At 48.3% G+C, this 13560-nt stretch overlaps 1 protein-coding gene across 2 annotated transcripts in view; it reads left to right on the top strand.

The window, feature by feature from the left end:
• Window positions 1–13560, top strand: part of SYN2 (synapsin II) — a 182479-nt gene that overhangs the window by 121125 nt on the left and 47794 nt on the right. For both annotated transcript variants that reach the window (XM_025272545.3, XM_025272544.3), the window contains exons 6-10: window positions 1025–1087; window positions 1512–1654; window positions 7257–7331; window positions 7808–7910; window positions 9224–9373. In XM_025272545.3, the coding sequence (XP_025128330.1) occupies window positions 1025–1087; window positions 1512–1654; window positions 7257–7331; window positions 7808–7910; window positions 9224–9373 (534 nt within the window). The remainder of the gene's footprint in view (window positions 1–1024; window positions 1088–1511; window positions 1655–7256; window positions 7332–7807; window positions 7911–9223; window positions 9374–13560) is intronic.

The following is a 13560-nucleotide window of genomic DNA, read 5'->3' as shown; positions in this document are numbered from 1 at the left end:
AGGAGTGCTGAAATCCTCAGGTCAGGCACTCCCAGTATCTGGTCACACTCAGGATTCCCACAGGAATCTGACTTTTCGTCAGTCAATAGTGTATCCTCTGAAAGACTTCTTTTCGTCTCGAGGTGGTCATAATGTTTGCAAAGAAGGCAGCTGAGAGAGCACTGACCTGACTTAGAAAGGACGAGATTTGGCATCTGGGTTGGCTCTTCGTGCAACCCCAGCCAGGGTACAGTCTGATGTGTGATTGGACAGGCTCTCGAAAGCCTCCCTTTCGGCCTCTGCCCTTGGCGGATATGAAGGCTGAAGCCCAGGGAGGCGTTGCCGAGAGACTGGGATGCAGGTCTCCTGACATCTGGTCCCCTCTACCACGTTATTTCTCCCTTGGCCATTGTGTAACAGCTTGACATCCTGCCTTTGGGGGGTGGCTTTTCTTCTTTTAAGTCTTTGTGGTTTCTCTGTTAAGATACAGCTATCTCAAGGTAGTGGTGAAGGACAGGGAGGTCTGGTGTGTCACCCCCATGGGGTCGGAAAGAGTCAGACACGACTGAGCCACTGAACAACAAGGTAGCGTTTACTCTCTTAAGCATCTCTTTTGAATGGTAAACATGCTGAATTCTTATGTTAGCTATCTTCCAACCCAAACTGGGCAGAAATATGCCTTTGCATTCTGAGCTGTGTTTGGTGCTGAGTTTGAGGTGTTGGTGAGCAAGGAAGAGAGCGTGAGAGGGGAGAAAAGCCAGGTTTAGTGCAGGAAAGCTGGACACATGAAGGGTGACGCAATGAGTCTTAAAGATGCAGAGAGTACCAAACAGGAGATCGGGCTCCTTGTAGTTCTGCCACTAATATGCTCTGACCTGAGGCAAGTCACTGTCACTCTGTTTTTAAATTTTTAAATTTCTGATGCAAATAGGTTGCACTGGTTCTTTAAAGAGCCCTTCCAAGGGTGTTCCCAAGAAAAATATTTGTAGGTTTCCCCAGAGAGACAGGTACACTCTGACCAATTCAATCCTTTCTCTGCTTTCAGCTGACTCTGCCCACGTTCCCTGTGGTGGTGAAGATCGGCCACGCTCACTCGGGCATGGGCAAGGTAAGGCCAGGGCCGCTGTGCTCTGGGGTTGAGGCCACAATGGGAGCTTTTGCTGGAGCCTGGTTGTGGACTGTTCTTCTGCCTCAGTTGCAGATGAATTCTTTCCGAGGCGAAGATTATATGTATGGCCCCTCTGAAACCATGAGTGTTACCCAGATAGGCCTCTTGTAGCAAGCAGAGTGCAGGCCACCAGACTGTCCCTGTGCTCATTGCAGCAAATGTGTCTCCCCAGCCCTGGGAAGGGAGGCTCAGGAGTGGGGACCTCCTAAGATGTGGCACCCAGGTTTGCCTCTGGGTGTGAGCATCATGATGAGCCTGGGGGCCCAGGGCTCTTGTGACTCTCAGTGTGTGTGTGTGTGTGTGTGTGTGAGCGTGCGTGCACGCGCACCTCCCTTTCTGCCTCTCTGCCTTCCTCCACCATTAGGTCAAAGTGGAAAACCACTACGACTTCCAGGACATTGCCAGCGTGGTGGCCCTCACCCAGACCTACGCTACCGCAGAGCCTTTCATTGATGCCAAGTATGACATCCGGGTCCAGAAGATTGGCACCAACTACAAGGCTTACATGTGAGTGGGGTGGGGGCCCCCGGACGCCCGTCACTGTCTCCTCAGCTCAGGGACGGTGCTCAGCCTCCGGGCAGCAACCAGCTCTCAGTTTGGCCTCCCCTGGCCCCACGAGGTAGAGAACACAGCGAGGGTGCCATGCACATCGGGGCGTCTTGGCCTGGCTTCGTTTCAAGGCACAGGAGGGGCTCTCGAACTGACAGGAGGCAGAAAATGAATATTTATTTTCATTCGCCTGTAAGTGAAACCCGATGCTCTCCGCAGTTGTGAGCAGACTGGAGTAACCGCGGTAGTTAGTACACAGACGTGTGGTTTGTCACCAGCGGTCATCACAGAGGTTTTTGTATCACATACGCTTGTGGCAGATACCTCTAAGTACCAATTGCTTTTATCACTACTTACAAGTCATGGGAGTTAGACTTGCAGCTACATTCATACCTGTAAATACATTTGTTATTTACAGAAAAAGACATATATTTTTACACTAATCAGAGATTTATTGTTTTTGATAACTTTTATGATAATTACTTTAAATCATTGAGTTCTTCTGCTGTCCTGTGTATTTTATTTTACACTTATACATCTTCAGTATTTCATACATCAAAAGGAATCTGTAGACTTCATGAGGCTGCCAGAGCACAGAAAAAGCTAAGAAACTATAAATATGTAGCCCCGTAGACACTACAGAACGTGAAAAGCATTGTGGTTATGAGAATAGGTGACTATTCCATGTAACTGGGTCCATTTGCCAAAATGAGAAGGGAAAGGCTTCCTGCGATAGAATTAAGAAAAAGAAAAGATTTCAAGACTACCCGATATTCTGAAATATACATCCAAACACAAGTGGCTTACAAGTCCAATTTTGGAAATAGTAACTTCACATTTTGCCTGATAACTCAGTTGGTAAAGAACCCGCCTGCAATGCAGGAGACCCCAGTTCAATTCCTAGGTTGGGAAGATCCCTGGAAAGGGGAAAGGCTACCCATTCCAGTATTCTGGCCTGGAGAATTCCATGAACATGGGGTCACAAAGAGTCGGACACGACTGAGCGACTTGCACTTTCACTTCAACTTCACACTTTAAAAAAAAATTAAGGTAGTATTTTTCTTCACAAAGAAAGAACATCACAATCTATGAATGTGACCTTTGCCACACTGGACTTGAGCTCACATCAGGATGGAGCAGCTTCCCTCCCCTTCACCCACCTATTTTCATTTTTCTTTCCTGGTCTTTCTTTTTAGGGTTTATACTCCCTGCCCCTCGAGAGAGTTAGGAGCCCTGTCCCTGTGCGCCCTTCTTGTAACCCCTCACACACCTCTAGCTGAGCACTCTTCACACATGGGCGTTTGTACGGCGCTCCTCTGAGCTCTCTGGGTGGTAATGACAGAGTCATTGCGGCAGCCCTGCTTCCTGGTGCAGCAGCAGACTCCTAGGAGGCACCCAGTGAATATGCAGAGAGAAGCCTTGTGGGGAACTGAGGCACTGAATCCTTTTTACAACTTTATTGGCCAGATTCCTACTTTCTAAGTTTATCATTTTTTATTTAAATCTGTTCTGCTTCAGAAAGGAATTTAAGGTTGCTCTAAGATTACACACAATGTGGACTTCCCTGGTGGTCCAGTGGTCAGGACTCTGCACTCTAACTCCTGAAGGCCCGGGTTCCATCCCTGGTCAGAAAACTAAGATCCCAAGTGCTGTGCATGGCCAAGTAAATAAATAAATAAAATAAGGAAGCATGCACAATATAAGACAGGAAGATGCAGGTTCAATCCCTGGGTCAGGAAAATCCCCTGGAGGAAGAAATGGCAATCCACTCCAGTATTCTTGCCTGGGAAATCCCATAGACAGAGGAGCCTGATGGGGTACAGCCCATGGGGTCGCAAAGAGTTGGACACGACTTACCACAATTTAAAAGACCATTATAAAAACTAGCTAAAAATAGTAGGAAAAGCCATGATTTTGGTACTGATGAAAGCAGATTTCCTATCCTTTAATTTTAAAATCCCATAAATAAACAAAAAAGCATCGATGATGGTAGAGCAAGAGTGTCTTGATCCTTAAAAGGAGGCACCACATTTTTAAAAATTGAGGTTTCTGAAAACAACTTAAATGGAGCATAAGAAAAGAGAATCCCCAACCACTGATGAGGGGTAAGCGATGAGAGCAGCTTTAGAAAATATTCACTTTTACTTGTGAGGGACTGTCAGTTATTTGGGCAAATGTTTAGGTTTTCTCAGCTCCTCTTCCCCAAACTTTTGGCCATCTTCTTGCTCTCAGAAGAAGGAACTGACCTGACAGTAGCCAAGGTAAGTTTTGAGATTCTTCCCTTCTGCCCGAGCCCTCACCTAGAGACCAGGAGATGGCTAGGCTTGGTGGGAAGAGTGCACCGCCCCTGCTGCTGTCTGTCAGCAATAATGTGGGTCCCTCTATGGACGTCGGATGGCCTGTGAGTCCTGAGTGGCCATTGAGCTGTCCCTGAATGGCTTCTCAGGTTCCCCTCTGCTCCCATGTGCCCCAGGTAGCCTTCATAGATCTGTGCCTGGCATCCCATTGTTAGAGAAAGGTGTGAAGTATAAGGGGCTTTACTATTACTCACTCAAAAGTTTCTGACACCCTATTATGGACCATGGCCTTGTGCTGCAGACAAGGAAGTGAGGGACTCTGCCCAGCCTGGTCACAGGAGCACACCTATGAAGCACCAGTGCTAGGAAGACAGCATTATTTTTTCTCTGATCTGTCTTTATGTTTCTGTTCACATAGAGCAAGCCACTCAACTGTGAGTTGTTCATCTTTTCTGAACTAGGCAGTGGGGTGTAGGGGAAAACGAAACCCAGTGAGGGCACCAAGAGTCCTGGGCTTGTTGTTTAGTCACTAAGACACGTTCGACTCTGCGACTCCAGGAACTGCTGCACACCAGGCTTCCCTGTCCTTCACTACCTCCTGGAATTTGCTCAGACTTATGTCCTTTGAGTTGTTGATGCCATCCAAGCATCTCATCCTCTGCTGCCCATTTCTCCTCTTGCCTTCAGTCTTTCCCAGTATCAAGGTCTTTTCCAATGAGTTGCCTCTTTGCATCAGGTAGTCGAAGGATTGGAGCTTCAGTGTCAGCACCAGTCCTTCCAATGAATATTCGGGGTTGATTTCTTTTAGGATTGACTGATTTGATCTCCTTGTAGTCCAAGGGACTCTCAAGAGTCTTCTCCAGCATCACAGTTGGAAAGCATCAATTCTTGGCACACAGCCTTCTTTATGGACCAACTCTTACATCCATACATGACTACATCCATACATATACACCTTGATGTACGGACCTTTGTCAGCCAAGTAATGTCTCTGCTTTTTTGATATGCTGTCTAGATTTGTCATAGCTTTTCTTCCAAGGAGAAAGCATCTTTTAATTTCATGGCTGCAGTCACCATCCACAGTGATTTTGGAGCCCAAGAGAAGAAAATCTTTCACTGTTTCCACTTTTCCCCATCTATTTGCCATGAAGTAATGGAGCTGGATGCCATGACCTTAGTTTTTTCAATGTTGAATTTTAAGCCAGCTTTTTCACTCTCTTCTTTCATCCTCATCAAGAGGCTCTTTGGTTCCTCTTCATTTTCTGCCGTTAGAGTGGTGTCATCTGCGTATCTGAGGTTGTTGATATTTCTCCCGGCAATCTAGATTCCAGCTTGTGATTCATCCAGCCCGGCATTTCACATGATGTACTCTGCATATAAATTAAATAAACAGGGTGACATACAGCCTTGATGTACTCCTTTCCCAATTTGGAACCAGTCTGTTGTTCCATGTCCGGTTTTAACTGTTGCTTCTTGACCTGCATACAGGTTTCTCAGAAGACAGGTAAGATGGTCTGGTATTCCCATCTCTTTAAGAATTTTCCACAGTTTGTTGTGATTCACACAGTCAAAGGCTTTAGCTTAGCCAATAATGTAGAAGTAGATGTTTTTCTGGAATTCCCTTGCTTTTTCTATGATCCAACAGATGTTGACAATTTGGTTTCTGGTTCCTCTGCCTTTTCTAAATCCAGCTTGTACATCTGAAAGTTCATGTTCTGCTGAAGCCTAGCTTTAAGGATTTTGAACATTACCTTGCTAGCATGTGAACCTAGTTTGACTAGATATACAATCTTGGACGAGTCAGCTAACCTTTCTGAGTCTCAATCTCCTCATCTGTAAAGTGGGGGCAAAAACTGCAGCCTACTCACACCAGGGAATTTTCAGTGAGGCTCTGGTGAGGGATCTGGGATGGAGCAGCCTTGGAAGGGAATCAGCACTGTACACATGTAAGTCATTGGGCTTGGCTCTCTGGGCTGGCGCAGGGCTCTGAAGAACCTGCCACATGTCTTGGTTCCCAGTGTCTGGTATCGGATCTCCAGGGAGGAGACTCCTGAGAACTGCTGAGCAGAGAATCACATCATCAGTCTCCAGTCATAGTGAGTGACAAGGCCGGCGTGTGTAGGGAGTGACTGGGCTCTGTCAGTGGATGAGCGTGGCTCTTCTGTCCCTGGGCCATCCCCTTCCTCTTGACTGTGTCTCAGTGAAGACTCATTTACAGTTTACTTAAAACCTGTATAATTTGGTCCTCATGGCAACCCTGTGTTTACACAAGGATAAATAAGGCTCAGAGAGGTGAGGTGATTCACCCAAGGTCACCCAGCCAGTCAAGAGCAAATCCAGAACCAGAAACCAGGTCAATTGCCTCCTCCTTAGTCCAAGACCAGTTGAGTCTATGTAACGCGTGGCCACAGATGGAGGATGCAGGGCACGGAAGAGAAGGCTTGGGGACTTGACTCCATGGGCTCCACATGAGGGATGAGGCAGCTTAAGCCCGAAGAGGCCAGCCGGCTTGTCCACAGCCACAGTGCTGATACTGTAGGCCCTCAGTGTTAACTGTTGAAAGAATAAGTGAGCTAGTAAGGAAGCCTCGGGAAGATACTCACTGGAGTCTTGAGGGTGTTTCCAGGACCAATAGAATTCAGCTTGTGCATACCAAGGCAGCCCAGATACCAAGTGGGTAGGCTGATGGGAATACTAGACACAATTTGTTGTTGTTGTTTAGTTGCTCAGTTGTGTCTGACTCTTTGCAATCCCATGGACTGCCGCACGCCAGGCTTCCCTGTCCTTCACTATCTCCCGGAGTTTGCCCAACTCATGTCCATTGAGTCAGTGACGCCATCCAACCATCTCACCCTCTGCTACCCTCTTGTCCTTCTCCCCTCAGTCTTTCCCAACACCAAGGTCTTTTCCAATGAGTCAACTCTTCCCATCAGGTGGCCAAAGTACAAGATACAATAAGACAAACCTCAAGTGGTTAATAGATTTGTGGACAGAAGACTTAGCTCAGATAACTAAAGTTAAAAGTAGACACAGGATTTGAAGAGAGGTGGAGGCAAAGTCCTCTAGGAATTGTTAGATCAGGGAAGACTCCAGGGCACCAGGGCAGCCCAGGTTGCCCTTGTAGAAAGGAGGAGAGCATTACGGTTGGGGGGTTGGCAGCGGAAGCCAGGCTCTCGGGTCAGCAGACAGGCCCCAGGCTCTGGGTGGGAGAGACAGGTGGGGACAGCGACCATGAGCCGTCACTTGGCGGGGCCTTGTTGCAGGAGGACGTCAATCTCAGGGAACTGGAAGACAAACACTGGCTCTGCAATGCTGGAGCAGATCGCCATGTCAGACCGGTGAGTGAGGGGAGGGGTGCAGCTCCCCTGTCTGGTGAGGGCGGCTTCCATAGAAGAGGAGGTATAAGAAATGAGTCCTGCCCAAAGGGAGCCTCTAATCTAGCCAGACAGATGGGACACAAAGGCCCAAACACCCAGTAAGAAGATTAGGCAGGACTGGAGATATGATGGAAAATGATGGAGATAAAGACTGGACTTGCCATAGATGCTCCAGGGCAGGAGGAGTTACTGTGGGCTGAACAGCTGAGGGAGGCTGCCTAGAGTAGATGAGACCTGCTCTAAGCTTGGGAAGGTGGAGAGGGTCTAGAGAGCAAAGCAAGAGGGTGCAGTAGATTAGGCAGTGTGCTTGATTGATGGGGGGAGGTCTGGGGGGTGCAGCCAGGAGAGCTAGAGGCCGCCAGGATCGCATGACCACAAGTGGGCTAGGTGGGAGCTAGTGCCCCAGCCTCAGGACACTTTCCCCCACCCCACTCCAGGTACAAGCTGTGGGTGGACACCTGCTCTGAGATCTTCGGTGGCCTGGACATCTGTGCCGTCAAAGCTGTGCATGGCAAAGATGGCAAAGACTATATTTTTGAGGTAAGTCTGGCCCAAAGAGTATCTCAGTAAGAGACGAGCCCCAGGGCTGGAGGCCAAGCTCTTGGCTTGAGAGCTGCACGGGTGCACGGACTGCAGTTAGGTTAGAGTCTCCTGAGCCACGGGAAGGTTCCTGGGTGACACAGCTGGGGAGTGTGCAGAGCCAAACAGCTGCCAGTAGAGCTGTGGTTTCTAACCAGCCGGGCTGACCCACACCATTGGTGAGAGATGCCAGACCCGCGTTCCTGGGTCCTAGCCTGCCACTCCTCCAGGGAGCCTTCAGTGGTTTTGCCATTCTTAGTCTCAGGAAGCTGGCCTTGGGAATCACTGGATCCAGTCTGCTCTGCCAGTGAGAGAATGGAGGCCTGATGCCACAAGCAAAGCCACACAGTGAGTCGGTGTCTCAGCCTGGCTAGAACTCAGGTCTCCTGGATGCAGGAGATTCTTCTTAGCCCTTCTCTGAGCCCTGGAGACACTTGACTCAGCCTGGGCCTCTGGCACAACCTTGCTGACCCTTTTCCCATGTTAAAGGGAGAGTCAGTGGCCATATGTGTCCTTCACACACATTCCTGTCCAGTCTTCCTGGGAGCAGGAGAGGCTCCTTGCCAGGTGTTGGTAGTATTTACAGAGGATTTATGTCTGGAGCCCAAAGTGGGCTTCAGAATCTACTCCATGGCCTGCTCAGCATGTAACTTCTACATGGTCATACCACCCTCCTCTTGGTAGGCCTTGGTTTTCTTATCCCTGAATGAGAGAGTTGAACTATGGAGTCTGAGATCCTGGGCAGGCAGACACTTCCTAAAGGAGGAAAACATTGATCTGGACCTTGACATACAGGAGGAATTGGCTCGGTGGTGAAAGTGAAGGCATCTCAGGTCATGAGCAAAGGCAGGAAGCCAGTCGTTTAATGGGCAGAGTATCAGTGGGGCCAGAGGTTGTGTGGGAGAAGAGTTACAGAGGAGAGAACTGCCTTCTAACCGGAGTTAAGGGCGTGGCCTTCCGTGTTCCTGCTCCCCTGTCTGCCAGCCTCAGAGCCTGGGGCTGGACTGTCTGTCTGCCCTCTGCCTCTCCCCGCCACCCTCAGTCGCCAGACTGAAGTCCCACTGAGCCCTGACCTGCATGAAGTCTGGGGAGGCCCAAGGCCAAGGCTGCAGGAGAAGGGAACGGAGGCATGCAAAGGAGCGTGCCTCCAACGGAAGACACAAGCACTCACTTCACCCCAACCTACCTCTACTGGCTTAAGTCCTGCCCGTTCTGAAAGACTGTCCCAGGCCGTGGATGTCTCCTTTCCTAACCGGGTTCCCTTCCTCCCCCAGGTCATGGACTGTAGTATGCCGCTGATCGGGGAGCACCAGGTGGAGGACAGACAACTCATCACTGAGCTGGTCATCAGCAAGATGAACCAGCTGCTGTCGAGGACCCCTGTCCTCTCTCCTCAGAGACCCTTAACCACCCAGCAGCCACAGGTAAGCAGGGAGGAGACACAAGGGCAGCCACGAACCCTTGCCTAGCCTGCTGCTCCAGACGGCAGTGGTTCTAAGACGGAACAGAGGTCAGATGCCCACGGGTCTGGATGGGCTCTCTGGAGTCTTTTCCTTCTCCCTCTCTTTCCCTTCTCTCCCCTCTGGACACCTGATTATCTTCCATCACCCCTTATAGAAACTTTCTCATTAGCAATCTGCAGGATCAGCTGTATAACTGTCCAGAGATGGAGTATCAGATCCCTCCCCTCTGAACTTGAGGACTCCAGGGAACCAGACCCTGTTCCCTCTGGGACTTGTCACCTGGAGTTCTTTGAGGAAGGGCTGGGTCAGGTCTCATTAGCTGCTCAGTGCCCGAGAGGTCTGTCACACTTGTAGAGAAAGAAGGGTGTTTCTGAGAGACCTGCTGGTCTGGAGAGGGGGAGAGTCGGGTCCCTCATTCTGGGAGAGAGTGACAGGTAGAACTCAAATAAGAACTCTGCTTTCCTGCCTAGGGGAGACGAGACAACTTCCTAGTTGCCTGTGGTGTGTGACTCAGGTCAGTCACATCCGCAATGACAGTACTCCAGCCACAGGTCTAGTGGGAGATCCACACTGAAGCTTTGGTGGAACCTCAAGCTCTGTGGCTCTAGAATGGGCCAAAGAAAGGCAAGGACCCTGGGCCTGAGGGCCTTTAGTCCCTCTAGGATGTAGCTCCTTTTTCAAAAATATTGCCAAACACTTCCCTCCACTGTGTAATAGAGTTGTAACAGCTTGGAACAGTGAATCCAAGAACTGAGTCCTAGTTTAGCTCCAAACGGCTGTGTGACTTTGGGGGGAAGTTACTACCCTTTCTAGGGTTCAGGTTTTATCACTTGTAAATGAAAATCTCTCAGCAATCTTGCTTTCAAGATCCTACTTCAAACATTTAAGGAGGTGGAGTCGAACTCAGAATGTGGGCTTTGATGCAAGAACTCTCCAAGTTTGATAGTTTACTGGCTTTGTGACCTTCAGCAAGGACTGTATCTCTGACTCAAGAGAGATCTGAACAATAGCACCTGTATTCTAGGGTTGTTATAAGGATCAAATGAAGTAAAGAACACAAATTATGGCATAGCATATCATAAATGCTCAATAAAGGCTACCTGTGTTATTACGTAAGCAGGCAGCCTCTGGGTGTGGGTTCCCTCCAGTCTTCGGCTTTGAGATCATCTCTCCCTTTTCTGAAGATCAGTGCTTTGCTGGGATTATGCTGCAATCAGGAGCCAAGTAATTGGATTCTTGAAATCGTATGGTAAGAAAGAAGAAAAGGAGGGGGAAAAAAAGTATAAACTTGTCTGGTTTATTTAGTATAGAAGCAAATTACCCCCACATTTATCTTCTCATCATTTGAACATCACAGGATCATAGCATAGAAACATAGTTTACAGTCATAACAATGGACCTGAACCCTCAGGAAAGGATTGCATTTTAGTCACTGTTTCATACTCTGGTTAAGAAGGCCAGAAACATAATGCATAAGAAGTGTTTCTGTGGAAAATGACTATGATAAAACAACATGGTAAGCGGTAAGTCAGTACCCTCTCTCAATCTGTCTCCTCCGCCCTTTCTCCACCCCCCATTAATACAAGATGATATCTAAATACCTTTTGAGCTTTAAAGATCTCTTTGAGTAGAATTCTCCTTCCATCCTGACTGATGAGAGCTTATGGGCTAACGTATGTCTGTGCTGTCTTTGTGCCCAAGTTGAGAGTAGCCCCATGAGGCAGGATGTTGCCATAGATTAGCTTTTGTGTGTGTTACACACCTTCTGTAGGGCTTCGCTGGTGGCTTAGATGGTAAAGAATCTGCCTGCAGTGGAGGAGATCAGGGTTCAGTCCCTGGGTCAGGAAGATCCCATGGAGAAGGGAATGGCTATCCGCTCCAGTATTCTTGCCTGGAGAATTCCATGGACAGAGGAGCCTGGCGGGCATCCATCTCCATGGATGGCAGAGTCAGACACACTGAGCCACTAACACTTTCACTTCTTAGATGGCTCACACTGTGGGGACCTCTAAACAAGTACAAAAATCTGTTCCTGTGCTTTAGGAATATAGTCACCAGATTATAATATAGGGTAATTAGGGTAACACACCTTAGTTGCTTGTTAGAGATACAAGCCCATTATTTACATATTGTGCTTAACTAGAGGTGATAGAAGGATTTTCCTGGTTGAAATAATATCAGGCCTGCAGTAGATTTTATGATTTAGTAAATCTGATGGCATCAAGGTGTCTTCTGGTCCTAGCTGTCTCAGTGATGGGATTGGCAGATGGTTGCTCATTCCTGCCCTATAGGAAGACTGACAAGAGTCCCCTTTCCCCCTGACCCCCTGAGAAACAGAGTATCTGGTAGCTGCTTAAAGACTTTATGACAGAGTAAGACAGCCAATGTTGCCCAGGCAAGATAAACAAAAATGGGCTGCTCTGGGGCCCTGTGAGGGTCCCTTCAGGACTTTTATATACGTGTGCACACTCTCTTGGCTCCTACAGCTCCTACATTCTGACTAGACTGAAGGCTAGGTCAGGAGACCTGAGTTCAGTCTGTCCTTGCCACTGACTCATGAGGTCGCCTTGGGTAGATTTCCTTTTCTTTCTCCGTCTCAGCATCTCTGTGTGTAAAAGGAAGGGTTGAACCAAGAAATTCACTAAGATCTTTTCTAGCAATAAAATTTAATTATTTGAAAATTATAAAATTTTAGTAACAAAGACTTTCTCCCTAAAAAAGTGTTTTCACCCAATGAAAGCATTGATTCTTCTTTCATGTGATTCCCTTACTTTGTGAACATTAAATACTTCAACTTAAATATTTTAAAGAGAAAGCCTTCAGAGTCGAGGCAGGAAACCTGGTAAGGAATGAGCTCCCCTAACCACAGGGGCGCCTGTAAAAATTCCTTATAGCAAAGCCCTTGTGGCTTCAGGGTGAATTTTTCTCCACTGAGCTTCACAGTTGAAGTTACAACAGGATATTGCAGAAAGCATAGCGTGCTGGGAGTCAAGACACTCAGGGGCCAGTCTCCCTCTGCCAGGACGTTACGTGACTGTGGGTGAGTCACTTCCCACCTCTGGACCTGCTTCCTCACCTGTAAAATGGAACTGGGATAGATGATCTTTAGATCCCTTTCAGTTCTGAGGTCACATGAAACCTGAGGTCAGCCCACCTGTGAAATCCGAAGGCAAGTCCTCCACAGACCGCCCTTACTCCTGCCACGAGCAGAAAGTTTAGACACTCCCCCAAACCACCCTGAGGTTCGAGAATTCTCTGGAAGGACCCACAGAACTTCCTGAAAGCCACTGTACTCACAGGTGCATTATGGGAAAGGGCACAGATGCAAAAATAAAGGCCCAAGAAGGCTGCCTAGGGCAGAGTTTAGGAGAGTTCCAAACCCAGAGCCTCTTTTGTCCTTAGGATGTGTTAGTCTCTGGCCTCTATCACTGATACGGCACAGGGAGTGTTGCCAACCAGGGAAGCTCACCTGAATTCCAGTGTTCAGGGGTTTTTGAGGTTTCATTTCATAAGCTTGCTTGATTGATTGACCATCTCCTTGAACGCAGGTGTCTCCAACTTTCCCCTCCCTGGAGGTCAGTCTAATACCACAGGGCCTGAGGGCCCACCCTGAGTCACCTCATTATCATGCACCATCAAGGGTGGTCTGAGGGGCCCCCACCTTGAATAACACAGACACTGCTGTCACTCAGGAAATTCCAAAGAGTGTAGAGGCTACTTCCCAAGGCAGGGAGGGGGATTGTGAATAAGGGCCAGATCTTTCTTTGGGCAAGGCCAAATTCTTTACTGCATACATAATTAAATTAATTTAGCAAATGTCTCTCAAATACTTTCAAGCCTTATTTGTCCGTGTTTTCTCTGACCAGCGTAGGCCTAGGCCAAAGTATGTGCTTAAAATTAGTTAGTAGACTTGAGGCGACAGGGATAAATGCAACATCTTCGTACCATCTTAGCTCATGCCCACCATGCCCTCACCACACTGGTACGGGCTTTTGTGTTACCTGCATCCTCTCTCTGACGTGCTGTTTCTGTTTTTGTGTGGCTGGCTTCTTTGTAATCATATAACTGATTCTTCCTCAACTGCTGTGTCTCAGGTCTGGCAGAGGCATCCTGGCTACACTAAGGAGCGGTGTATGTGTGGTCTGCCC

This window comes from Bubalus bubalis, chromosome 21 (assembly GCF_019923935.1).
Source record: "Bubalus bubalis isolate 160015118507 breed Murrah chromosome 21, NDDB_SH_1, whole genome shotgun sequence".
In the NCBI taxonomy this organism is placed as follows: Eukaryota; Metazoa; Chordata; class Mammalia; order Artiodactyla; family Bovidae; genus Bubalus; species Bubalus bubalis.
This window is presented reverse-complemented; position numbering and strand designations above follow the sequence as displayed.